Source organism: Lagopus leucura, unplaced genomic scaffold (assembly GCF_019238085.1).
Source record: "Lagopus leucura isolate 7727_CA_CO unplaced genomic scaffold, USGS_WTPT01 Super-Scaffold_100002, whole genome shotgun sequence".
Lineage (NCBI taxonomy): Eukaryota > Metazoa > Chordata > Aves > Galliformes > Phasianidae > Lagopus > Lagopus leucura.
In genome coordinates this window covers 12296372-12324250 of record NW_024962263.1, presented here as the reverse complement: position 1 = coordinate 12324250, position 27879 = coordinate 12296372, and the positions used below count along the sequence as shown (strand labels likewise).

The window sequence follows — 27879 nt, the reverse complement described above, 5'->3', positions numbered from 1 at the left end:
AGGTGGCCATGATGCATCCATATAAAGCAGTGTGTTGTGTTCACATACTGCTTAGTCACCTGTCCTCCTATCCTTCCCTCTTTAGAGAGGTGCTCTTTGATTTATTAATTGTAGAATTGGTTTTGACTCTTTCCTAACTGGCTAGTCTTATAGAATTGGATAGAGAGCAGTTGAAGAGGTGGAACAAACAAAAAGGGGACTGCTTCTGTTGGATGGGAAGAAGGGCAATGGGAAAGATGTAAAGAAGTGCTGATAAGTAGCTGATGATAAGCAATTTCTTTTCTGGCTTCAGCAGCATCTGGAACAGTTTCCAGATCACAGGCCCCACTGGGACTTCTTGTGCTCTGCAAAATACAGGGATCACTTTCTTCTGAAGCAAAATTTCTGTTTTCCTGCCTTTTACTGCCATCCTGAAATACCACTGCTGCCTTGTACAGGAGCTTAGTTTATTTCTGTTTTGGGCTGAAGTTATAATATTGTGTAGACTGCAGACACTTCACGCTTTGTCAGCACTGCCAAATATCTCCCAGCCATTTTCCACCACATACGGCATGACCCCATCACCAGTGGCTGAGAGGAGAAGCATGCATTACTTTTTTTTCTGAGTTTTTTTTCTTACTACTACCACTCAGGGAAATCAGCAGTTCTACACCAGTGTCTTTAAAATCTTGAGGTTTTCCTCAGTTTCACCTTTCTAAGTAGTCCGTGATAATCCTGTTGCAAAATGACGCTGTGACTCCACTTTCAGTCTTGTTCATTCCACTTACCAGAAAGGAGGGTAAAATAATATTTCACTTATTTCCTCCAAATTAAACAGTTTAGCGATTCTATACTATTAACCTGGAAATACTCACCTGGAGGGTCATGAAGTCCATTTTATTGCCATCATGAAGTGATGAGGAACTTTCTGCATTTGTGTATAACCAAGATGTTATAATCGCAATATAATCAAAAGAGTAAGGCAAAAGCAAACAAGGATCACAAAAAAGAATAAGTAGAAGAGCTTACCCTTGAGTTGAGCTCACTAGAAGATACCAAAAGAGGAGGATCTCCAGAAGAGATCCTTCCCCTCTGGTAGCCAGCTCTTAAATAGGTCCAGGAGGGCTGCAGCCAGGCTCCACCCCTTCCGGTAGCACAGGTGAATTGCCTTCACCTGCGCTCCTCTGGCTGACTCAAGGCTCACCTCAGGTGATCAATCAGAGGTTCAGGCCGTGACTCAGCAGTTCCCATACAATTTGCTTGCAACTTGCTGTAATTTTGGTCACTTGCCATTTCAACAAGCTTTTCCACAGGACTAAAAACTATGAGCAGTTTGAGGCTGTTTCCCACGTTAAAACTCGCCAGCACTGGGATTTGTGCTTTCTGTTTGAACCCTCTGTCCCTCCTGCACAGGTATCACAGTGCAATTGCAAGTCACTCATTGCTTTAATTGAAGTTGGCAATTAAACTTCTGTTTGCAATCTGTGTTTTAAGATCCATTCAGCCTCAGCTTGTAACCATTATTCTGATTCCTTCATTTTGCCTACAAATACTAACTGGTCCCTCATGCATTATTTTCCTTCTTTCCACATTGGCCGTGTTCTGTAAATATTTCATATTCCAGCCGAACAGGCAGGAGTTGTTTCATTTTCTTCTTTAATTCTGTCTGCAAGAGTTTCTGCAATCCTCAGTAGTTTAGAGGGTAGAGTCTTTGTGCAGGATCTCAGTAGATGTGTATGCTGCTTGGGCAACACAATGTCAGTGGCTTTAGTTGCCTTTATAACTGGAAGTGCTTCTCTGCTCCTCGGAACCAATGCCTTTCTCCAAATCTGTCCTCAGTAGAGATAATCCAGTTTTTGAGTGAGCCATACACTATTAGAGTTATAATTATCTCCCTCACTTTTGCTGTTTATAAAGCCTTTAAGTTTTCCCCAGACAAGACATCTTCATCTCGTTTTGCCCTGCTTTCTCCCTTACTGACACCAATAGGAGGTTTTTCATGCACTTCTAATTCAGAACATTGTATACTTTTGCTTTCTTTTAGCACCTGAACTTGCCCTCTGCTGTCAATATTCCTTGGATAGGATCCAGCCCTGGGCACTGCAGTTGTGGTTTTGCTCCTTCTTTACTTGAGGAATATGTGGAATCAAAGCAGGCACTACCGAATTCTAAATACCTGCACATAGCCTCGGATGGCTTTTTGGTATGACATTAATGCCTGTGTGTTACTGCCACCATTTTAAGAATCCACTGCAATTCCTTTGCAAATCTAAAGAGACCTCATGTGATACAGATGTAACTACAGAGTGCAGGAAAGCAAGACAAAGGTCATCAGGGAGCAGTCCTGTAAAAGAAGGCTCCTTTGAAGAGGAGAAACAGTAGTAGGAGGGATTTGCCCAGGGAAGAAGTCTTTGCTCACTCCAGTTATCTACAGTCCACCTTTTGACATCAGGAGTTCTACCTATTCAATCAATTTTCAGGTGTCCCCTAGCAGGGGTCAGATATATCTGCTGGTAGGTAGGATACCATGCTTGAATGCCTCCTCCTGTAGGAGAGTGCCATTGCAATTAAATGCAGAGCCTTCATCATGCTGGCTTTTGATGACAAGGGAAACTACTCAGGAATGTATTTGATTTGGTGTTGCATTGGCAGCATCCTGGGCTTTGCATACACGTGCACCAGTGACACGGAGCAGCGATGTTGGCTGGGCAGCAGCCCCAGCAGAGCCTGGGATGAGTCCAAGCACATTCTTTTTGTTGCCTTTGTGGTGAGGTCCCACAGGAAAATATGTCTGTAAAGGGAAAATGAAGAGAACTTCCCCTCCCCACACACCCAGAGCCCCTTCATGTTAAATGAAGTTCGTTTTCAGGAAACCTGTGTTTCTGGAGTCCAATTAAAAGTGAGTCATCAAAGCTGCAGGGAATGGTTTTTGAAGTTTGTAACTCTTTGGAAGTCTCCCAGTGGTGTGATTTCCCAAAAGTGGCTTGTGAAGGATTGTTCAAGAAGTCTGAATGTATTTGCTGTGGATTTCATTATATGCTTAGCACAGATAGGTTAGTAAAGGTGTGAAATATGAATGAGTCTTCTTAACTGATGCTGTAGCACAAAATTGCTCTAGTAATGGATAGGTGGAGATTTTGGAGTTTTGAGCTGGACTTTTCCCCTGCTTTCTCACAGTGGAGTCAGTGGAGCTCACTACAGAGAATGAGACATTTAACAGTAATGTGAAAAATGTGGAGAATGGCACCTAGAAAGCTCTTGGGATGTGGTGCAGGTACATATGATGCACATGAGCAACCTGTGAAGCACATGGGACCCTGTCAGTGATCACACATGAGAAGACATCCAGAAGTGTGGAGGAGAGATGTGAGGCAGTCTCACCTATGATGATGTTATCCTAAGGGAGTTTTCTGCTTTTAGTATGTGTCTTCATGCAGAGATTACTACGAATGGCTTTTTGAGACAGCATGTCACACACAAACTCTCTTATATTTCCTAGAGAGGCAATTATGATTCTCATGGCTAAACTCGTTTTGACGTGTGATTGAAAGATCCTTGTGATTTGTGTTTGAATTACATAGAAGAGTGATTTCTTATCTACTTCAAAGAGCACTGTAAGTATTGTGGAAGATATTCTTTCTGCCAGAAGGTGCCAGTGGATTGTGTAGCATAGCAAAAAATAAAGTCACGTGGCAGATGTACCACCTGCCATGAAATTAGAGTTCCCATGGGTGCATTTTCTACCATATATAAGTTTGTATCAGAATTGTTCAGCATTGCTGAGTTCTTGGAAGGAAGACAAAGAAGGAATGAATATTGAAGAGGAAGATAAAAGTGAAGGAGAGGCTGAGCACTGGGTTCTGGGGATAGTGCAGGAGTCATCACAATGCATTCTGGTACCCCAGGACCTCCACTGTACACAATGCATTCTCCCACGTGTGAAGTACTGAGAGCATTCATCTCACAGTGGTCAGGTGGAAAAAAACATGGCTAATTTCTGGATGTGAATGAAATGGAATCTTCACAAAGCTTGAGTAACTACAATCATATTGATGAATGGATGGTGATCAGAGCAGATACTAAGCCAGGATATCTTGTAGTAACAATGAGCTACAACGTATTTTAAGAACTTGAGAAATAGAAACTAAGCCAGAAAAGTGTTCTAGATGTGTGCAGTATTGCATGTCTTGATCTCAGATGAATGAAATTGAGAGTAACGTCTTGTCATCAAATGAAATGTGATGGAGTGATAAAGGACCTCTAGCTAAAAACTTGGGGCTGCTTCATGAGGCCATTCATTACAATTTTATTTTTTTTTTAAATAGGAAAAAAAATCAAAGAGCTTTATTAGCTGTATAAAAAAATTGAAAGTTAGCTAGGAAAACATTCCAAGGTTAAGACTGCTTCGGTATAAAGAAGGAATTTAACTAAGTGCAGCTCATTAAAAAAGGGTCAGATGTCTATAAAAAAACATTAATCTCTCACTGCATTTTAAATCTCTGTTAAAGTATATTATATTTATGCATACGATTTCTTATTGCTTAATTTCTGCAAGGTTCATGATGTACTTTTTCAAGTCAATTTAAAGAATTTTCAAAAGTTTTAGCCTCCAGAATATCTTGCATTATTCTGTTATCACCACGTGGGTTTTTATTCTCTCTCCGTTACTTAGACTCTAGCAAAGTTCTTTATGAAAGAGTCTGTTTAGTTTACAAAATGTGTTTTGAATACACAATACCAACTTTTGTAGGTGAAGGCACCTTTTTACTTTGGTGTATTTTGTGGCATCACAGTGTAACCTTTAGTACTTAACATTTTCTGGTATTAAAATGAAAACTTCATTGAAAACTTTGGGCTGGTATGGATAGGGAAAATGTCTGTAGTGCCATAATCCTAGTTGTATATATTCAGATCGTTAAATAGAGGCAAAGCAATAGGGTGGAAGTCTAATTGGCACTAAGGAATATTGATTCATATACTTTTAGAAATTATAGACAGAAAAGAATCACACGTCACCAAATTTCAGGATGAATAATACATGAATAAATGAAACCTCACCGGAATTGAATTAAAAGCAAGAGCACAGTTATCAGACTGAAGGAAGAAACATGAACAGTAGGCAGGCAGGATGGATGCCACTAAGACACTTCCATGCTTTTCAGGTGAAGTTTTCAGAAAAGCATGATGGCCTTGGGTGCTCACAGGCTGCAGAGTCTTGGGGGGACTGGCCTGGCTGCCTGCACGTAGGCATCTTGGCAATGGGTGTCTCTACCCAGGTGGACATCTTGGGGACACGTGCCCTGGATGAACTCAGGGCAGGTTGCCATGTCCCCTGCAGCAGGCGTCTGGCCAGGAGGAAGGAGCCCATTGACTTCAGCCAGCTCCAGTAGACTTGGAACAATCTGACCCTTTGAGGGGAAGAAATAATGAGAGCAAGCTCGTGCTTTTACTGCTGGATTAAGTTTTGACAAATTGAAGTCACATGTTGCTACTAAAAGCAAAGCCCTTCACGTGGAGAGAACTGGAATGCACATGCATATATCACTGATATGTCTACAGATTGTACTAGTCAAATATCTAGTCCTTGCATTTGTTTTTTTATTCTGCTGCACTACTGCTTTATACTTACTGCAAATAGTTACATTTATTTATTCTGAAGATTGCCAGTAAATGTTTTATTTGTATTCTTTTTTTTCCCTCTAGTTTGAATTAGCATGAGCTCCTCATCTGCTATTAAAATGTAAGAGATCAGAAGTGATGCTTGAATAAACAGTGTAGTATTTTATGTAACACTCTGGCAGCTTCAGATTTTCGGCATCATCCAATATTCCACTAGGTGTGGATTTTCAAAAGCTGACTTCTGTATTTCACACCTGCAAACTAGAGCAGTATTTAGTAGGAAGCACTGTGTGCCTGCAATTAGTTCTGAACGCAGAAGTGAAATCTGGCCCCATGCATCAAAGAGCTCAGAGGCAGTTTCTCTGGTTATTTGCTCAGCTGACTGTATTTGATCAGAGCTGATGTCCTCAGTGGTGTGGTGAGGTTGACATACTTACAGGAATCCGAGTGCATTACTAATTGCAGTCACATTGCAGAATGAGTAAGTCCAAGGGTTTTCCATGCTTCTTTCAGCACTTTCCACCATGAAAAACAGACTAAGCATTGGTTGATTCTTTGTGATCCACTGGAACTGAGACATTTATATTTAAGTTCCATATGAACAAGGCTCCGATTTATTTTTCAAGCGTACTTGGCTAGTTCTGTTTAGGCCTTTTGCAGCTTGCAACTTCCTGGGAACAACTGCATCCCAAATAATTTTCAGCCTCAATTCTCATGTTTACATCACAGTTTCTTTGTCCCTTGCAGATCAACATTTTCTGAAGAAGTCCTGCCGAAATCCTTTCATGCAATTTTATCTTGTTTTTCTTAATTGTTTTTGTTTCTCATTGATTTTCTTTCATGCATGTTTTCTATATAGCTTTATGAAATTAAAGCAACACCACTAACTTACACTGTTAAAACACTCAAAATTCAGTGCCTGACCCTGTACATTTTGTTGAAACGCATTACAATGCTCAAAGAGAGAATGTATTCTCTCTGGAAAATATTTGGAAGTTTCTGCATTTTTCACACCCTTCAGATACATTACTAAATGACAGCATTGGTTTCATAGTACTGCAAGAAGAAGGCAGGTGGAAAAGAAACGCCAGTCACCATCCTACCACAAGTCTAGGAGTGAAAAAACATGCTGAGCAAACGGCATAAAAATATTTGTAAATAGCCATAAATGTAGAAGTAATAGCTGCTTTTGAGGAGCTGGCAAGGCATAAAGCACCTCTAGATGTCACTGTAACATTGTAAAATACAGATGAGAGCACACTAGAAAGCTGTCAGGATGGTTTATACTCTCTTGATTCCTGGTAACTGTCTCAGTCAGCCTGTAATAAATTGTTGGATGGTTAAAAATGTTGTTACCAGATGTGGATTAACAGCAAACATCTTTTTGAATTGTTTTCAGTAAGACTGCTACTAAATTTTTTTGTAGAATATTAAATATTTCTAGTTTTCCTTTAACGAAACTAGTTTTAACAGCAAAAGCTAGTACAGGGTAACAACTCATCTCTGGAAGGCTTTTAAGTCCCTGTGGCTCAATCTTGATATTTTCTGGGCAGATCACAGATTACTTGGACTCACCAGATAAATCAGGCTGCAGATTCATGAGGAACAATGCAACGTGAACACTCTGTTTGCTGACTGATGTATCTATTGCCTTTTCCACAGGTCGTCAAAGAAAAGTTGCATTTGAGTGAGACGGGAACAAATTCAATACAAGAGGAGGAACCACCAGATTCAGCAGGTTAGAATGTTTTTTCTTCTGATCAGTTTCAAGTTCCTAAGAGCAAAGCTGCAAAGTCCTTACTACTTCACTAATAACCCTCACAGAAGTCACCTGTGCTCTCCTGAGCAGCTCTTGCTTGGGTTCTGTATGTGCTCACCAGCATACATGAGAATAGTACAAGAAACGTTGCCATCACATCCAAGCAACTTGTCATGTGTCTATGTGTAAAGAATTATGGAATCATAGAATCATTAAGGTTGGAAAAGACCTCAAAGATCATGTCTAAGCACTGACCCATCACCACCATGCCCACTAACCATATCAGTGCCACGGAGGGCCACGAAGATGGTGAAGGGCCTGGAGCATCTCCCCTATGAGGAAAGGCTGAGTGAACTGGGTCTGTTCAGCCTTGAGAAAAGGAGACTGAGAGGGGACCTGATCCAGGTCTATAAATATCTAAGGTGTGGGGGGCAGAATGGCGAGGCCGGACTCTTTTCAGTGGTGAATGGAGACAGGACAAGGGGAAATGGCCAGAAACTGGAGCATAGGAAGTTCCGCACAAACATGCGCAAGAACTTCTTTACAGTGAGGTGACGGAGCACTGGAACAGGCTGCCCAGGGAGGTGGTGGAGTCTCCTTCTCTGGAGATGTTCAAGACCTGCCTGGATGCCTACCTGTGCTACCTGGTGTAGGGAACCTGCTTTGGCAGGGGGGTTGGACTCGATGATCTCTGGAGGTCCCTTCCAACCCCTACAATTCTGTGATTCTGTGATTCTGTGATCTGCATATTTCTTGAACACCTTCAGGGACAGCAATTCCACTGCCTCCCTGGCAGCTTGTTCCAATGCATTACTACTCCTTCAGAGAAGAAACTGTTCCTAATATCTAACCTGAACCTCCCCTGATACAAATTGATGCCGTTACCACTGGTCCTATTGCACCTGAGAGAAGAGAGCAATCATCTCACCTCACTGCAACCTCCCTTCAGGTAGTTGTAATGAGTGGTTAGGTCTCCTCTGGGCTTCCTCTTCTCCAGACTAAACAAGCCCAGTTTCTTCAGTCACACCTTGTAAGACTTCTGCTTAAGACTCCTCACCAGCTTTGTTGGTGGTAAACTGCTCAAAGAAAAGCTTTGCACCAGGGTCTCATTAACCTGACAATAAATTTGAATGAGAAAAGCTTTTTCCACTGCTGTTTCTGAAAGGCCCGTAATGTCCCAGTCCTGAAGAAAAAGAACTCTGCTGAAGCTTAGGGCTTTTCATTCACTTAGGAGATATTTACACTGAAGTTGAAAGTAGGAGAAGAAAGCAAGTGCTTTGTTCAAAATACAGTGGAGGTGATTTTGAGCATGCAAGTTCCACTTCAGTATGGTTACTGACTCTAAGAGAACTACTGACATATTTCTTGCTGATCTATTTGCTTTCAGAGGGGGTCATCCAGAACAGCCAGTCCTGTTGTCACGAAGAAGAAGTCGATAAGCTCAACAAGGAAAATGCTGAGAGGGAAAGTACTGTTCTGCTACAGATGGATTCCCCTGAATCTCATTCTGAAGAAACAGAGGAGAAAGAAGAAATAGCTTTTGAAAGCTGCTACAGGAGAAGCTCAGTACAGGAAGAAGATGATGCTGTTGATGATGCTTGTCAAAGGATAACTGGGCAGGAGATAGAGAGGGAGTCAGCAGATGAGGAGACGAAGGAGGAGCAACAGGTGCCTGGAGTTGAAGAACAAGAAGAGAGGATGAATGAAGGGGAGGGAGTTGATAGTAATAATGAAAAAGAGGATGAGGAGCCATCAGCATCTTCCCAAAATGAAGATGAGGCAGGACAAAGCCATGATCAAGAGGCACCGGAGGGAACGTAAGGCCTGAAACTCAGACTGTACATTCTTAAGAGACCCTTGCTTTAGAAAAACATGTAGTTCAGGTTTTAAGTCAAAGTAACTAATTAGTATAAATACTAGTGAAAATCCAGTCCGATACAAAAATATAAAATGACTTCATCTGTCTCTAATCTCTAAGCCTGAAAACAGACAGTCAATCTACCATACATAGTACTGGCAGTGTATTTTGGTTACTTGCTTAGAAGAAAGAATATGAGAACTGTTATATGCTATTCTTAATCACTGATGAGCATTCTCCCACTCTGTAATGTTTATTTATTGCAGCATCATAGAACATATGAACAAATTAAGGTTAGGTTAGGCCACGTACCATTTGCAAATTAAGTTACTACAAAATTTAGTAACTTGATAATATAAGATTGTAAAACTTTGCCCAGAAAATTATACTGATAAACTTGTTTACTGTAGTTCTTTCTGTGCTGCATTTATATTTAGCCTTTCAGGGATAAACCAGTTTAAGCTCTCAGGAACCTATAAGAACAGAGTGAAATCCCAGTCCTCTCCCATTGCTTTAAAGGTGAGATTGATAGTCAAATGTTAAAATCAGTAGAACTCAAGTAGGCATTTCAGTAATGAAGAATCATTCTGCTGTCACGATTACTTAGAGGTCATTTTATTCCTCTGAGTATTAAATCAGTTTATTTAACCGTATTATTTTACACCATTAAGCAAAATAGCCTAATGTTTGAATGCAGTATGTGTGTAGGTGTTTTTCACATATATTTCTAAATTTTCTCTGCTTTAAGTGTACCTTGCTCTAATGCCATGTTTTGTCTTTGCAGGTGTAAAGGCTGTGGAAAAGGTACAGGAAATCATAGTTCAGTCACTGAGCAGATCTGCCAATTTCAGTATATGGTAGCAGTAAGCTTTGAGTGAATGTTGAAGGCCTAATCAAAGATGACAGCAGAGCAAGCTACATGCAGAAAGCTCTGATGGAATGTGTAAAACTAAAATAAAATCCAGGGCTTGTACAGGAAGTATTTCTAAAGGCAAAACCAAACCATTTTATTTCACCAGTATTGAGGGTGATGGCCAGACAGAGACATCCATAGAGAATAATGACATAAAGAACATAATTAGTAAGAGGAAAAAGAAGTGGATGGTAGCCCTAATGGGAAGCAGTTGTTCACAGACCACATCGTAAAGTGATGGGAAATACGATAGTTCTGTTTGCTTCCATCGAATTCTACCAACATTTATTACCTGAGGAGTTGGCTTATCTTTTCATAGAGGCTTCTGTTCTTACAGAAATTAGTCACAACTGATTTGCTTTTGCCACAACTACTCCACTGATACTATCCTCTTTCCCTCTTCTTTTGACAACAGAGAGCTAGAACTTTCAGACATGGAGTAGTGGGAGGAATTACATAATGTGTGACAAAACTGGTTGACTTGTGGAGGTGCTAAGAACATATATTAACCACAGTGTTCTGGATGTAGTCTGAAAAACCAGGTTCCTCACATCAGTGCTATAGCAATCTGAAGTGAGAACTGTAGTCTATAAAATAAAGAAGTACAAACTGCTGTGTGGAGGCCTGACTGATGCTGCTGAAAAGTTGTATAAATGGTGTTCAGGCACTGAATTCTAAAGCAGAGTGAAGCAGAGATTTCTAACACCTAACACTTCTGCTTGAGAATTTCAGTGTTTATCCCTGCACATAAATGATGAAACATGAGGTGATGGCCTGATGGGTTTGAAGATGTTTACATATGCATGCACACACATAGGAAACAATGGTTTTCTTTGCTTTGGGAATGCAGGGTGGAGTGGGAAAAGGAAACAATGAATTAAATATCTGTGTGAGGCTCTTAGATTCTCTAACAAAAACAGGAGATAGTAAGCTAAAAATCTCAACTCATAAGCTGTCCTGAGCTCTGGCAGATTGTTAGGGATGGCATTAAAGTTAGTGTCTCTCTCTTGGAGTGTCTTTCATCTGTAACAGCAAGACATTCTTGAATAGTGAGAAATCCCCTTTGGTATGCAGTAAAACAAAAATGGAGGATTTGTCACTGAAAAAATCTTGAAGGCTAAAACTCAGACACATGATCTGACTTCTTCAAATGAGCACTTTCTTGCTCAAAGTTTGGTAACATTTGAGAGTTGAGCATTCAAAACCCCATATTCTTCCACCAGTTACATGCTGGGGCCCTTGGAGTTTGTGTCATTAGGGTCAAATTCTGCCTTTAGGGTAGATGCTCGTTTGGTAACATACAAAGGCTCATACTTAAGGACGTGCAATTCAAGCTCTGCAGAATCACAAGTAGGTGGCAAACCTCCTGGAGCCCCAGCTTTTCACAATTTCTTGACCATGAACTAACTTCCTGTCCATGTAAGTTATTAACAGTCAAAAAAATCTAGGTACATAGCTGGTATCCTGGATATTTGCTTTCAATAAGGACACTCCACTGTTACATTAATGAGTGTTCCTGCCAGCTACATGCTGTCATGTTTTTCTTTTCTTTTGTTTGTGGTTTTAATCATTTTCATTGGAGGAATGAATGGTTTTCAAATTGCTCAACAAGCCCCTCACAAAAAAGACCTGGCATTCCAGACCAGAGAGCTCATGTTAAAGCACTGTGGCTCTAACCTTCCCAACCAGCTGAAGTATTTGTCACCTTGGTCAGCCAAAGGTCACTCCTGGCAATATCAATCAAGTGAAAAACAACATGAGTATGAATTTGGAATCGCAATGTCTTGCAAAATATTCAAAGAGAAATCACGCATGCAGGGCTGGTATGCAGCAGAGATTTTGACATGAGGATGGCAGAACATCCCACGTGCGAAGGTCTTGACAATAATAATGGAGATCTACATTTGTGCCAAAACTCTGTGTCTGTGCTCCAAGGAAGCCATCTCTTTACTGTGTCCCTCTTTTCCATTTACCTGTCTTCTTTTTTAAGCATAGCAGCTCTTCAAAGCAGCGTGTGTCTACCACATTGGACCCTGAGCCATATTGGAAACCCCAAGTGTTACATGACAGGATGAAACTCCATTGTGTGCACAAGCAGTTAATGAAATCTCTAAAGGCAGACACAATGCTGGGGAGCATGACAAATTGTATCAATCAGATGGCCAGTAGAGAAGGGATTCTTTGCTATGAACACCATAAGAAGGGAGATGACATCATCTAGCTGGGCTTACAGAAAAGCTCTGTATCTCTTTCTATACCAGGAGAGAATTACAGTATATACTCATCTATTAACAGTTCCTGGGAAATTAAAAATTGGATAGGAAAAAAATCCTTCCAAATCTTCTAAACAAACTGTCTTGTGGGCATGAAGCTGCACTGGCTTAGTCTAGCAGTCTAGCCTCATGCTGCTCCTGACACTCACAGTGCAGAAGGTGCTAAGTAAGTAGAGGAGTACTTGTCTTAGTGTAGCTCCCCTGTGACACTGTGCTTTCTGAACCAGAGCTCTGGAGTAAAACCCTTTCTGAATAACGGAGAGACATATCTATTTAACTTACAGTAAGATTATTCAGTTCTTAAATTAATTTATCTTGGGGAAAGAAGGACTGAAATATATGAGGCAGACAAGCACTGCATGTGACCACTCATACGCTGTTTTTTCTTCTGTAGATGATACTTCTACTCCACCAGCACCATTTGATCACCGGATTGTTTCAGCCAAAACGGTGGGCATCAGCAGTTATTATAATGTCAACAGGAATGAAATCTTGGGAGGGTAAGTCAAGTGAATCCAATCAACATGTAAAGCAAGGCAAGAGTTTACAGCCAGGAACCCCAGGAGGTAAATGGAAGCATCGTGCCTCCCTAGAAAGGCTAAGCTTTAACAGTACTTAGAGAGGAATTAAAGCAGGAGGTTGGTTTTACTGTGTGAGTGAATTTTGGCTGAAGGTTTGGCACCACCAAAGTTGGTTTGTATTTGGTTTTGTTCTAGGTCAGCCATCTGCCCTCAGGTTTTGTCATGATGCTTCTAGGATGTGACAGTACTTCACATTGAAGCCAGTGGGATATAGAAACACGTTGTAGCCTTCTTTCCCTCAGCATAGCCCATCCCTGAAAATACCTGAATGTTTTCAGGTAGACCAGCAAGCTAATCTGACAGACCAAGTGGCTAGATCTTTCATGCTGCCATAGTTTATGATAGAGTGATATTGTCATTTCTGGTAGCAACATGATCTTGAGAAGGCTTTGTTTCATCGTGAAATCGCAGCCTTCCCTTGGGGTAGAATGATGAGGTGGGGAGAGGCAGATCGTGCTCATAAGTGAGTTATTATGAGTTATTATCATTACAGTATGTATTTCTGTTAGCTTGCCTTGGATACCTCATCACACATTAAAAGATGTTAGAAGTAATGAAGTGAATGTTAATGAATCATAAAAGTGGAATAATATCAACTGCAACAGTGTAATTTTGGTGTGCCTAAATGAGCGGTAGCAAGTCTGATTTACACAATAAAATAGCAGCAATAGAGCAATTGAAATGGAACTCAGTAGGGAGAGGAATTTTTCCATTCTGTATAACTTAGTTTGCACACAAGGGCAATGCAACTGTATGGTTTGATTAATATTTTTTCCCTTTTTTCCCCAGAGGACGATTTGGTATGGTACACAAATGTGAAGAGAAAGCAACAGGTCTCAAGCTAGCAGCCAAAATTATAAAAGCCAGAGGAGATAAAGAGAAGGTTGGTAGTCTTTGTTCATTAATGGACCCCACACTCTTCTTCACTTACTCAACAGACCATGTCCAAGTGGCTCACAAGCCATCATAGTCATAAAACCTGCTGACTTACCATTGGCTCTGCAGCTGTTTCTCTGCTCATCAAAGTCTTCTTTCTGGCTTTTCTCATATTTTTTGTTTTACTTTTTTAATCACAACTTTTCCTACTTTCTTTTCATATCTTTGTGTTTCTTTGGCTTTCCTTTTTTTTTTTTTTTTTTTTTTTTTTTTTTTCCCCCTACTTTTAATTCTATTAGTGTTTTTTCTGATGGTCTGGCCTGTGAAATAGCATACTTCCCCCTCCACCCCACTCTATCCTTACTGCAATGAATTCATGTCACTGTGAGGTATGCTGATTACAGGCTTGATCTGGGCTCCTGACATCAACACAAATATAAATGAGAAGAATTAGTCTGACCTGTTTTGCAAAACTCATGGCCATCTGGGGCTTGCTTTCATAAGAAAGACATTCCTAGCATCTTTTCTGTGACAGCTGTGTCATTAATGGTAGTCAAGGGTGGGATCTGTCTCAGCTATCTGTGGTTCTCTAAGGTATAGCTGTCTGTGGGTAAGCTGATCATCAAGAATCCCATTATAGTCAGAAGAGAGATTGGCACCATTGGATAATGACTCAGCCACCCTAAACTGCACATTTAAAATAGCTGGACTGAACAGAGGCATCTGTCTTTCCCCCCTGATTGAAGAGGGAGGTTTTGAGGACTGTCCTGGACTTTTCTTAGACAGATTACTGCTTGCCCATGTGTGCTTTTGCTCTTTTTTTCCCCTCCCTTTTTCTCCTTGCGTATTACTGAAGCAGCCCCCTACTCAAGCTATGAGTTCAGTCTAGTGCTTATTGCCTTGATGTCTACCATTGCAGGAACAATCAAAGGCAAACCTTGGATTTGCTTAACACAAGTGAAAACATGAAGATAACGTAGATATCTGGTCCAAACTGAATTTGTCTTTGTCCATGTGCCTGTCTTAGAAAATAAAAAACAACAAAAAAACAACCTCTGAAACAATATTCATGATTCTTTACAGAATGAAGTAAAGAATGAAATCAGTGTCATGAACCAGTTGAATCATGTGAATCTTATCCAGCTCTATGACGCCTTTGAGTCAAAAAATGACATTGTCCTAGTCATGGAATAGTAAGTGTGTTCTTCCAATTTCTGTCTTTACCACTTTTGCTAGAACTGTTTGTTTCCTTCTTATTTTGCCCGAAATTAGAAATAAAGCTTTTAGCAGGTAGAAAGGACATATGAAATATGTTCCCAGGAACAATAATTGGGAAAAAAATAAGAAAAAGTGCCATGGAGCCATTTATGTATTTTTTTCAAGTGATGCTCCACACTCCAGGTGATGTAAAGCCACTATACCATTTGAGGATAGAGCTGTTATGTAGCTTGTCTTTAATTTCAAATGGTACTTTGTGTCAACTAAGAGACAGGCATCTCAGAATATCTCCACTTCTGTGAGGCAAATGAAAAGACATCTTACAATGAATAGATGCCTACTGTAGATGCTGTGGATGATCTTTTACTGGATGCCTGAATGGATTAACCTGCCTTTTATGCTGGTTTATCAGGCTTATTAGTTTCAAAATAGCTGCCTTAAAAACAAATAGATGTTGCTTCTTTTTCTGGAAGCCAAAAAGGATGCAGCTAATACACTGAAATGTATGGCAGAAGAACTTGACTTTTCTGTATATTCGTAGGTAGTCCCATGGACTTGATTTACACAATTGGTATAACACAAAAGAAGTCAGCATAGATATCAGTCAGTAAGATGGAGGTATTCTGAAATGTAATAAGAAATTAAGAAGTCATTTTCATTGATTTTATGTTGCTTCAAATTGAAATTTTATATCATGTCCCTCTTAAGCTCTGATGGAGAAGACCAAGGATTTAATGCAGATTGTGTAGCATGTTGTCTTGGTTTTCCATGTGATGTCATTAATTCCACTGGTGCAAAATTATGTCCCAAGACAGCATCTCTCAATGAATGGGAGACTAGGTTCTCAAACTTTGAAGAAATTATGGCTAGTATGTATCAGTACCGAGTATGTGGGAAATTCAGATCAGAATACAAGCTCATGTTGTAGACCCCTCTCACTGAACCTGATCGTGAATCCTTAAAATAGTCAACAGTTTAAATTCTATACAATTGTAATTGCATGGGTTTGGATTTGGACTTGAACTTGATGACCTTTTCTCATCTTGATGTCTTTTTCTCATCAGTGTGGAAGGAGGTGAATTATTTGACCGAATAATTGATGAGAACTGCAATTTGACAGAAATGGATACAATCTCATTCATAAAACAGATCTGCGAGGGAATTCAGTACATGCACCAAATGTACATCCTTCACTTGGATCTAAAGGTAGAGAACTTACACGTTTGTTTTGCGCAATGACAGCTGTGGAAATTTTGTTCTTTAATGTTAGGCCATGCCGCTTAGCAGATTCCCATGGCAGAAACAACAAATAACTTTATTCTGCTTTTCTTGAACTGATGTGTATTTACTTCAGCCACATTGAGATCAGTTAAATCACTACAGAAGTAACTTTGATGAGAATCATGGTCATATGTCATCAAGCTACATAGCTCTTGAGTTTTCTGCAGAATGATTTTACAGAAAGCCAGAAAGATATTGGCAACAATATCTTGCTATTTTCATTTTTTCCATTTCCATCTATAAATATTGTGCAAATATTATGTAATTCAGCTGCACAAGATCTCTGTCTTATGCATCGGCCATGGGATAGAAATTAACTCCATTTACACCATGCTGAGGCCAAATACATAAGAAAGTATTTGCTAAATGAAAGTAATAAAAAAAGTGGTTGATGCAAATAATACAGCATCTGTTAGGTTAGACAAAAACTGCCAGTACAGCTGAAAGTACAGAAAAGAGTGATGGATTCTCCACTGAGTATTTTCTTGGCAATCTGAACTATTCAAGTGTATACACAGAAAGTCCCTTCTATCTAAAACCAAATTTACCAACTGCATATTCTTACACTGGCTGACTGCTAATTGCTGTCACACTTAGAAAACAATTTGTAAAGGTATGTTTCAATAGTCTGGACATTCAAGCTGGATCTTCTTTCCTTGAACCAAGTTTTTATTAAATAATAAAATGGAGAAATATGGATTTGAAAGCTAGACTATTAGGTGGATAAAGGATTGGTTGGATACTTGTAGCCAAATGGCTGTTGTGAATGTCTCTATATTCAGATGGAGGGCAGTCACGAGTGGTGTCTCCCAGTGGTCCATTTTGGGGCTGGTGCTCTTTAAGATCTTTATCAATGACAGACAGTGGGATTGAGTGCACCCTCAGCAGGTTTGCTGATGGTACCAAGCTGAGTGGTGCAGTTGACATGATAGAAAGCATGGATGCTATCCAGAAGGACCTAGACATGCTCAAAAAGTGGGCACATGAGAACGAGAACTTAATGAGGTTTAACAAACTCAAGTGAAAGGTGTTGCACTTGAATTGCAGCGATTCCAGATATGAGTACAGGCTGGAAGAAGAACTCATTGAGAGCAGCCATACAGAGAAGGACTTGGGGGTCCTGATGGATGAAAAGCTGGATATGAGCCAGCAGTGTTCTCTTGCAGTCTAGAAAGCCAACAGTATCCTAGGCTGCATCAAAAGATGGGTGGCCAGCAAGGGCAAGGGAAGTGATTGTACCCCCTCTGCTCTGCCCTCTTGTGGCCACATCTGGAGTACTGTGTCCAAACCTGCTGCCCCAGCACAATAAGGATGTAGAGTTGTTTGAGCAGGTCCAGAAGAGGGCCACAAAAATGACAGAAGGGCTGGAGCACCTCTCTTTTGAAGAAAATTTGAGGGAGTTGGGCTTGTTTAGCTTGGAGAATGGAAGGAACCAGGGAGACCTCACAACAGCTTTCCAGTACTTGTTGGAGCTTCCAAGCAGGAGGGGAACAGCTGTTTACATGGTCTGATAGCAAAAGGACAAGGGGCAATGGCCTTAAACTAAAAGAGGGGAGATTTAGGTTAGACATGAGGAAGAAATTTTTTACTTAGAGGGTGGTAAGGTGCTGGCATAGGCTGCCCAAAGAGCTGGTGGATTCCTCATCCTTGGAGGCATTCAAAGCCAGGTTGGAGGGGACCCTGGGCAGCTTCATCTAGTGGCTGGAAGCCTTGCCCGTGGAAGGGGGTTGGAACTAGTTGATCTTTAAAGTCCTCTGCAACCTGAACCTTTCTATGATTATATATTTCTTACCTTTATTTAGTCCAGAAATAAAAGGGGATGATGTCTTTAGTTTTACAAATGTCTATAAAGTGCCCATAACGTATTCCTCAGCTTTATAATAAAGCAAAAAGAACTAAAAAGTGCAAAGAGAGTTTTGCCTTTGTTGAGATTTTTATTACAGCTGCTGTTTTTGGCTTGTAATAACTGAGTTGTTAGCATTTATATTATTGCACATGTTAAGCAAGTGAACAGATGATTATTGGGATCTGTTTCAGTTGCTTTATCAATTCACTTGCTTTACCAGACTTACTTTTCTCTTTCTTTATAAACATCTAGATACCAAAAACCTATCAAGAACTTCACATAAGTCTTTGAGACATATTAATTATGTTCTTGGAGTTGGCACAGTTTTTATATGTCATACTGCTGACAAAGAGGCCCATATACAATGTAATGAATTCTTCTCAGAGACCTTTCTTTTCATGTGCTGGCCAGTTACAGATTCTCCATTCTATTTTGCTTACTCACAGGTTGTTGTCAGTAACAAATGAGTTTGAGGAAGAATGTTTGAAATTGAAAGAAATTCATCTTGACCATACTCATCCGTGACCACAGAAACTATGGACATATGATGCTTACAAGTCCTGAGTTTAAAATGAATTAGTAATGGTGATGAAGGTTAACTAATGTTTTAAGTGTTGTGGGCTGTTTTATTTCAAAGAGGACTTAACGAGCAACGAGACAAAGTATATAAAACTATAAAACTGCTGGCAGTGAATTTATTTTAGATATTTACATTTTGAAGACAACTGGCCAGATTCTATCCTCGCTCCCTTCTGTTTGATTTGTGAGTAATTTAGTAAGCAATGGATTCCTTGCAGGGGAATGAAGAACAATTGGCCCTGTGAAAATCCAGAGGGATTTAACCTGTGAATCCCACCTTCTGGTAAAATATGTGATGAAAACATAAAGCTGCTGTAACTAGCATAATATGTCAGTGCTCAATCAGACAGTTACTGCCAGAACATCTATGAATACAGAAACTTACAGAAATAAATTTCAAAGCCCAGTAAATTTGTTTAAAAAAACCTTTTAAAAATTCCAGAGTCAGCTTGCTAAGGTCTGCAAAATCACCATGCCAGCATCCTGAAACCTCACTATTGAAGTCTACGTTCTCTGTCTCATTCCCCCAACAAGTTCTTTATCTGAACTGCTGCCTTATGTCAAATTGAAAAGCAGAAAAAGAAGCAGTTATCAAGACACAGAACACTCAACCTCAACTGCTGTGTGATAGAAGAGGTTATACCCATACTGAGAAATCTGATCAGGGTGGAAAGAAAAAGGTGCTTATGGCATGTTTACCTTTTTCTCAGTGGTTTTCACCCGATGGTTTTCTAAAAGCTCTGTTTGTCATGCTTGTTTCTTACTGAAGTCTTTTCTGGTTTTTCTTGGTAGCCTGAGAATATCCTGTGCGTGAACCGATCTGCAAATCAAATAAAAATTATTGATTTTGGATTGGCAAGAAGGTATGTGCCTATGTTACTAATAATTGTAAATGAATGAGGAAAGAAGCAAAGAAATATTACTTCTTTGCAGTTACATCTTTGACCCATAATGGTCTCCTACTGCTCTTGTGACAAGTTGGTTCCAAAGACATCTTTTAATAAGGAATGTTTGAAGTTGGGTAAAAAAAGTTTTGTTCTGAAGCCTTTTTTCAGATTGAAGGTTCAAAGAGTCTGATTCTAACAAATAAGTATACTGGTACAGCTGAAGTCGACAAAATCTGTGGAACCCCTTGTCTGTTCTATTCTCAAAAGAGAGCATGAGAGAACATCATGGTCTTTTACAGTACAATTCATGCTTTATCACTTTCTTGTTTAAGCAGATACTATAACTTATGATATGGGGAAGATTCCAAAGCACGATAACAGCTGCCCTAAGTCATCTTTGAAATCTGAATTTCTTACTTTGTTTAGTTGTTGAGTTTTATCCTGAAGTATGATATAAGCTTACAAATGTTTTTCATTCCTATGTATGGGTATTTATTTTTAATTTGTACTTCTATCTGTTCCTTGATCTCCTCCTGAATGTCACATACGCTTCTGACATCCCACTAAGTGCTGGGCAACTTACGATATAACTTTAGAGCTATAATGTTCTTTTATTAATGTTTCCTTTGACTAGATATAAACCCAGGGAAAAACTTCGAGTAAACTTTGGAACTCCTGAATTTCTTGCTCCTGAAGTTGTGAATTATGAATTTGTCTCCTTTCCTACAGACATGTGGAGTGTAGGAGTCATTGCTTACATGCTGTAAGTACGATTCGATCTGCTTTGTAAGCTGTTTTCAGGTTATCTGTGTCAGTCATCCAAATTTGTTGTTATTTGGAAGACTGACAAAATCTGTACACAAAGTAGAAAATGTAGGCCTCTTTCCAAATTCCATATTCAGGAATCTGACCCTTTTTCCAATCACCATTAACTTTCCTTCTTTGTTTCACTACACTATCTATCTTGAGCAATTAGGTATTAGACTAGAATACTGTGGACCTCTTGATAAACTCTCAGTATATGTCTGCAAAAGCAGTCAGAGATCTGGAAAATATGACCCTCAATGAAAGACTGTAATGTTTATTTTGTTAGGGAGAAAAAGTGATTATTTAAAAATGTAAATAGAGAAAATGGGAATGGTCTGGAAATTTTCTTAGATAATAAAAATTCTAAGGTGGGCCAGAAGTAACAGAACAATCATAGATGTCACATCAGAGATCATGTACAGGAAGGGAAAGAGACAGAAAGACTTAGCATATTCCTCTTTACTTAGCCTCAGTGGATTGTCTCCTTTTTTGGGTGATGATGACAACGAGACTCTCAACAATATCCTGGCCTGCAGCTGGGATTTTGAAGATGAGGAGTTTCAAGATGTTTCTGAGCAAGCCAAAGATTTCATCTCTAAGCTTCTCATCAAGGAAAAATGGTACGTGATTCCTGGATCTTGGAAACATGTGCTCGCTACCATTGTGTCCTACTTGTATCACTTGTACTGTTCCACTGCAGAATTATCATTACAGATCAAAGTTTTTAATGTCCATGTAAAATATTTTTATATGCCATTTTATTGATGTTCACTGAGTCCATAACATTCTCTGAAGTTACCTGAATGAGTTTTTGCTAGTGGTTTCCTGGACTAGCTGCCATCTGGCATAAAATATCCTAAAATGACAGCACTGCATGACAGCAGAACACAAGATCTGTAGGAGATAATTGTTGAATTATGAAATTCTAGGAAAAATACTTAATAGGATTCTGTTTTTCTTTTAGCTGGAGAATAAGTGCAACTGCTGCCTTAAAACACCCATGGTTATCAGACCACAAGCTCCACTGCAGGCTCCAGGTTCCTAAATTTAAATATATTTGTGCATTGTAGATCTGCTGTTGCCTGTCTCTGTTGGCATATCATTATTTGCTTTGAAATTTCCCTCATCTGTTTTTGAGTCCACCTTGCTGCTGAATTTCTTGCCAGTGTAAGCCATGTGTGTTCCCTCTCTTTTACTTAGCTGCTGTAATTAATTTAACTGATAAGTGTGGGAGATTCAGACTGTTGATGAGCTCCTCGTTGGATGAATCTGAGTCCACGCTGTAGTTCAGTGGTTCAAGGGAGGGATCACTTTAATCACCTTCCTGATTTTTTGCAGCATTGAGTGCAATATTCACTACCTCCTTTGCAGATAAAGCAAATCTAGGTTAAGTAAAATGACTTCTGTAATGCCTAGGATCATAGAATCATAGAAGCATAGAATGGCCTGGGTTGAAAAGGATCACAATGACCACCTGTTTTCAACCCCCTTGCTAACTGCAGGTTCACCAACCACCAGACCAGGCTGCCCAGAGCCACATCCAGCCTGGCCTTGAATGCCTCCAGGGATGGGGCATCCACAACCTCTCTGGGCAATCTGTTCCAGTGCCTCACCACCCTCTGAGTGAAAAACTTCCTCTTAGTAGCTAACCTAAACCTCCCCTGTCTCAGTTTAAAACCATTCTCCCTTGTCCTATCACTAAGACTATTATTAATTATTAAGATGATCTTCATGAAATAAGATGAAAGATTGTGATGATAGTAAAATAGTAGTAGATCTGCTGATGAGAGGTGTGGGTTTGGGGCGGGTATGGACTGAGTAGTGTCCTGACAAGGCTGTCTTTGAGAGACATTCCTGTTACACAAAGTAAGGGTAACCAGAAGTAGTGTAAAATGGGAAATAATAATAATCAAATAAATTGTTATAACTTTAATTGAAATTTAATTTTCTTGGTCATTTCCCTGAACAGCAATGCCCTTGAGCTTATTAGATTTTTTTATTGTGAGCACAGACAGTAAAAATAAGAGAGTTTGTTTCATAAAACAGCATTCAGTCCCTTTAGTCTGGCTCCAGAGAGGCTCTGACTGTTGTAACCTGGGGAACGGGCTGTCTTTTCCAAATGCTGCAAGAGCACAGGCTGCTCACCTGGCATGCTGCTTCCTATCACCAATTTTCTTTTAAGAAGAGCCTGCCCCTAACAGGAACCTTACAATTCATGCACCCTTTTGGCTCCTCCCCTAGAAACTTTTTGTTCATGCCATTTGCACTTTCCAAACCAGCTTCACTAAAGATGCTGATGTTGCAGCGTTTTAGCATTACTTTAACTAGAGCTGAGATGTGACTGATCTTCAATTAATGCTTCAGTAATGGCAGCTGTCTTTCTTTTTTTGTTTTTCTCTAGAAGAAAGTTAAAGGAGACTGTGATTCCCGGGCACCTTCAGATCCATAATCTCTGAAAGAGCTGCAAAACAGAAGGTTTGTTTGGGGTCCTAAGTGTTGTGTTTTTTTTTTTAATAAATAAATACCACTGCACAGTGGAAGTGATCAGTGGGAAGCCGAAAACCAAGCACAGTTCTAACTATACATTCCAACATGTATTCACCACTATCCTCACTGTTGTTTGGAAAGCATTCAAAATGTAAGCTGGCTCTATCACTTGTACCAACTCACAGCAGTGTACAAAAACCCTTGTATATGTGAAGCCATATGTGCTGCAAACCTCATGGGGCAATATTTCACCCAATAACTTCTCAGTGTTGAAAGCTTTCAGATTTTCATGCTGTGGTTAGAGTATGGTTTTTAAAGGGTAGGAATATGAAAAGTAATTACTTTTTAGTAAAGGCATGGGCCAGACCCTCAGGGCAGTTCCAGTAACTGTACTGAAAGGAAAGTGAGGTGTTCCCTAAAAGAATTTGCTCCACACTTCTAAGGACCTAATTCTGACAGGACACTCCTCTGCCCTTTCAGCCCATAGCATCCAAAACAGTGTTGACAGAGCATCTCTTTCAATCTCCCCATCTTTGCCTTTTCATTAACAAAAACTTCATTAGTGGTTCTCAGTCTGGCTTGGCTGCCTCCTCCATAGTGGCCAGGGAGATTCAAGCCCACTCTCATGTTCCGTCTCTACTCTTTGACCAAAGCATACTTGCTCAGCCACTTTGAAATCCAGCTATCTATCTCAGGAGCTGCTGTATCTCCATAAACCAGTATAGCAATTCCCAGTCCTTTTACAAAATACCACAGATGTTAGTGACTCTGCTGAAGGACCATGGGAACCACTCAGATGTTCTGAGGACATCTCTGGGCAAAACTCAGTGGGGTCAAGATGTGGACAAGGCTGAGAACACACACACTGTATAACCACTTCCTCTTAGTCATGCATCACGAGTAGCAACCAGGGTACCAAAATAAAAGTAGCGCATTTTTCACTGCTTGCAAGTCTTTAGTGCTACCATCATCCACTGTCTGCTTGATAAGGCAAGGGATGCGATGGATTTTATTCGCAGTAGATTTTGTCCAGAAACATATGAAAAAGATTGATTGTTGTGAGAGGTTGAATTTTTCATCCTGTTTTGACTAACCAGAGGATTTAAATCCAGGTACTATACAGTGTGATCTAATCCCACACAAATTAATGAACTTTAAATGAGCAATTCTGGGTACATGAAGTTGTCTTTCCATGGTACACTGGAGGTCAGTGAGGACTAAGGTACCATTATTATCTCCTGCTTGCCATATGAAGCCACGTAACTGTCTGATACGTAACATCTCAGCTTCACCTCCTGCAATGGGAATCCATTGGGAATAAATTTTCTTTGTGGTCCTCAGCATTCATCCCCACTTCACTGGTGCTGGAAGAGGTTACATGAAATTTTGGTCCAATCACTTGTGTACTTCTATGCAGTACATTTCAAAAGAGGTTTTCTTGACCTGTTGCAAGACAGGTTTTGTCTGTATCTACCATTTCAAGTTACTGTCTGCACAGCAACCAAATACTAAAAACGCACCAATCCAGGAAGCGCTGTATTACACACATTTCCATTGGAACCAACATCAACTCTGAGATAAATTGACTGCTCAACAGCAGTCAAAACTGTTTGGTAATAAACCTTTTATTGCTTTGTAGCATAGTAACTCACCCATGACGTAACATGGAGGGAAACCTCGTTTTGGCTTTTGCAGTGTTGTTTCCTCTGTGTGTTTATTTCTATTTGGAGCTTATTTAAGCTTGCTTTGAGTGGATCTAGTCCTGCTTTGTTTTTGAAGCTATTTTTATCAAGCAAGTAGTGTGGTTACCACATTTACCCCAAAACAATACACCCAAGTGCCAGCTGATTTAGACCTGGCATCATAAGTGCTTGCAGTGGTAACAAATAAACGGAGAGGTATGCACTCTCCCTTTCCATGCTGGGGTGTGTACAGCAAGAGGAACAAAAGCAGAGTAAATGTGTTTCATGGGAGACATCCAGGAGCTGTTCTCCACCTAACAGAGAAGGCCTTGTCTTTTTAGTGTTCTATAAAACATCTCACAAATAAGATGTTTGCAAGAGCCCATTTTAAACAAGTAATCAAGAATCTTGTAAACAAGAATCTTCAGCACTGCTTCAGCACCTCTTTTCCTTAAGCACAAAGAAACCACCGAGTGGTTGTCTTAGAATGCTTAACCAAATAAAAAATGTATACTGCTGAAGTAACTGGATTCTTCTTTTGTTTGTTTTGCAGAAAAGCTGCTGTGTGGTTACTGCTGCTAAGAGATTGGAAAATATCAGCAGGCTTGGTGCTTTACCTCCCTGCCATGACTGAGTCTTTTACTAAATGGACCAACAGCACTTTTGCTGCAGGATAAATCCCAGAATCTCTGAGCTGCTGCTTCTCTATTCAGCTTTCAAAAGAAGGAGAGTATTTTTCTATTAAGAAGTTGTTTCTTCTGGAGCTCCATGTTCTCCATGTCCAGGAGTGCCACATTTGCTCAGTTTCATAACAACGTTTTTTCTATTTTGTCCTCCACTCTCATTTAATTATCAAATGCTCCTTAAGGTTCAAATTACCAGGTTAAGTTGTCTGTTTCTTGTCAGCCAAGAAGACAGCTTGGCACTTTGTTATCTGTGTAGGCAAGGCTGTTTGACACTGGAATCAAATCATAAAAACACACACACACAAAAAAACCAACCAAACAAACAAAAAACAAAAAAAGTCAATTTAAAGCTGCATAATGTAGAAGATTTGAAGTTTATGAGCTAAGGAATTGCTCAACTTAAAGCCATGATAATTTAATACCAAGAGAAGTGAGAATTGAGGCTTTCCTTGCAGATAGGCAAATTTGCTACAACCATAATACATTTTATGATTTTTTAGCCTGGTGAATTACTGTTCATTTTAAATACACTTGGATTAATTCCATGAGAAAGAAAAGAAGGCACTATTCAGTCTTGCCCAAGCAGACTCTCTTCTCTGCTTTGCAAGTTATTTTAACAGAAGCTGACTTCACACCAGTGACTTTCCTTATTGCTAAGAACTGATTAAGAATATTGGCAAAGAGAGTCAGTCTTCTGCTCATTATAAGCCCTGTTTTTTCTAAAGATTTCTTTTCTCTCTTTTTTATCTTACTCCCAAGCCTTTCTAAGTAAGGAGTCAGAACAGCTGAATTCTGATACTGTTTGAATATGGTTCTTTATTAAGTGAACCTCAGTCTTACTTGCTTAGGCTGTGAGGTTGGAATGAGACTTATACCCTGCTGTATATGACTGCCTGGTTTCAGATCTACACACATAGCAAGTATTTTATTCCATGATGCTGACATATTGCAGTGCCTTTAGTTTTTCTTTGATTAATCCAGTTCTGTTCAAACTACAGATTAACATAGTTATCTCTATATATTTAATTATATATTTCATACATGTTTATATTTATGTCTTTTATTAAAGGGGATCAACATGAAGACAAAACCGAACAGCATTATTCATTACCACCCAATGAATTATTTTCACACCTTTGTCCTTTCTGAATAGCACTCACAAATGAAATAAAAGGGCCCACTAATGGGACATTGTGGCCATGACATTATCTACAGCCAGTTCAATCCAATGTTTTAAAGCCATCGTGGTAGATCTATTAAGACTGCTTCTGTAAGCCAATAGGGCTTCTTACAGCTCTGAAATCTGAGAAATATTGATGTGTTGTAATAGCTGTGAATAGATGAGAACCATTACTACAATCACACAGTGATTTGCCATGTAACTGTGATACCACGTAGAGCACTGCCACCTTAAAATCCTTATCTGTAGTCTTAACTGAAGTAAGCTTTGACTAGCAGAAATGGAAGTTTTTCTGGGAAAGCAGCTCTTGAGCAGCCTCAAAGCAAGAAAACCAAAATATAACCTTTAGGTAGAAGCTAGGATGCTTTATCTTTAGTCACCATTCATGTTTCCCTGTGCAAAATGAATAGAAAACCTACATTTCTGTTAGGGCTGGAGTTCCCATTCCTATCTGACTACCTTCAAAATACTGTTAGCTTTTTGTACAGTAAAAAAGTTAATGATCAGTCTCAAATACAGCTGGCTAACTCTGGAATGACAAGATCTCATTGCACACTTTACTGCCAGTATTAAAGATTTGGGGTTTTGTTTTTCCTGTGGTGGACATTTACACGAGTACGAATAAATTGCATGGCATTTTGAATCTCATTAAGTGTACTAAAAACAACAGTGTGACTATAGTCTTATCTGCTTTGTTGTTCAGTTTAATTAAGAAAATTTATCACTTGTGGATCTGTTCAAGTGAGTTGTGTTTCAGAGCTTCATGCCATAAGGATCAGCCCATGTAGAGTCCAATGTGCTGAGTTGGCCACTGATACTCTGGAAGATTATTGAGGAACATGGCCTCTGTTACACACATCCACCAAGGTCAGCTGTACAGCTCTTAGTCAGAAATACACATGTGAAGTATTAGGAAGGATGGAAGAGTTTGACACATTTCAACTGTTTTGAGAAGGAAGACCCTTTCAAAAGGCAAGAGCTTAGGGCAGGGTACTTCTCTACTTCCCTGCTTGTGCAACCGGGCAGGGTGCTAAAATATTCAAGGGATTTATCTTTCAGTCTTACTAACATGGATAATGATGGTTGTATTCTTGAGTCTTACCTATAAGCTGCCCAACATTTCATCCTTGGAATGGCTACTGTAGCAAAGGATGAATGGGACAGTTGGAGGAGGATTGCTTGAGTGAGAGCAGTGATTGAAGGCACTATTTGGTTCCTGGCACAAGCACAGGTCTGCAGGTGTCCATCTGAAGGGAAAACTCCTAAGCATGCTTCCTGCTACTGCCTCAAAATCTCTAGATTGGCAGCACTGAGAAATGCCCATTACTAAAACCATTGTTGCTATTAAGGATACAAAAAATTACACTG

General features: G+C 39.8%; 1 protein-coding gene across 4 annotated transcripts in view; it reads left to right on the top strand.

Moving 5' to 3' along the window:
• The window catches only part of MYLK4 (myosin light chain kinase family member 4), a 78276-nt gene extending 51085 nt beyond the window's left edge, over window positions 1–27191 (top strand). For 3 of the 4 annotated variants that reach the window (XM_042870168.1, XM_042870169.1, XM_042870166.1), the window contains 13 exons: window positions 7261–7336; window positions 8745–9174; window positions 10000–10019; window positions 12796–12901; window positions 13772–13865; window positions 14942–15051; window positions 16141–16282; window positions 19575–19645; window positions 20304–20432; window positions 20944–21096; window positions 21441–21513; window positions 22878–22951; window positions 25199–27191. In XM_042870168.1, coding sequence (XP_042726102.1) covers window positions 7261–7336; window positions 8745–9174; window positions 10000–10019; window positions 12796–12901; window positions 13772–13865; window positions 14942–15051; window positions 16141–16282; window positions 19575–19645; window positions 20304–20432; window positions 20944–21096; window positions 21441–21513; window positions 22878–22925 — 1452 coding nt within the window. In that variant the 3' untranslated portion in view covers window positions 22926–22951; window positions 25199–27191. The remainder of the gene's footprint in view (window positions 1–7260; window positions 7337–8744; window positions 9175–9999; window positions 10020–12795; window positions 12902–13771; window positions 13866–14941; window positions 15052–16140; window positions 16283–19574; window positions 19646–20303; window positions 20433–20943; window positions 21097–21440; window positions 21514–22877; window positions 22952–25198) is intronic. The other variant, XM_042870167.1, reaches the window with a different exon arrangement.
• Window positions 27192–27879: the final 688 nt, after the last annotated feature.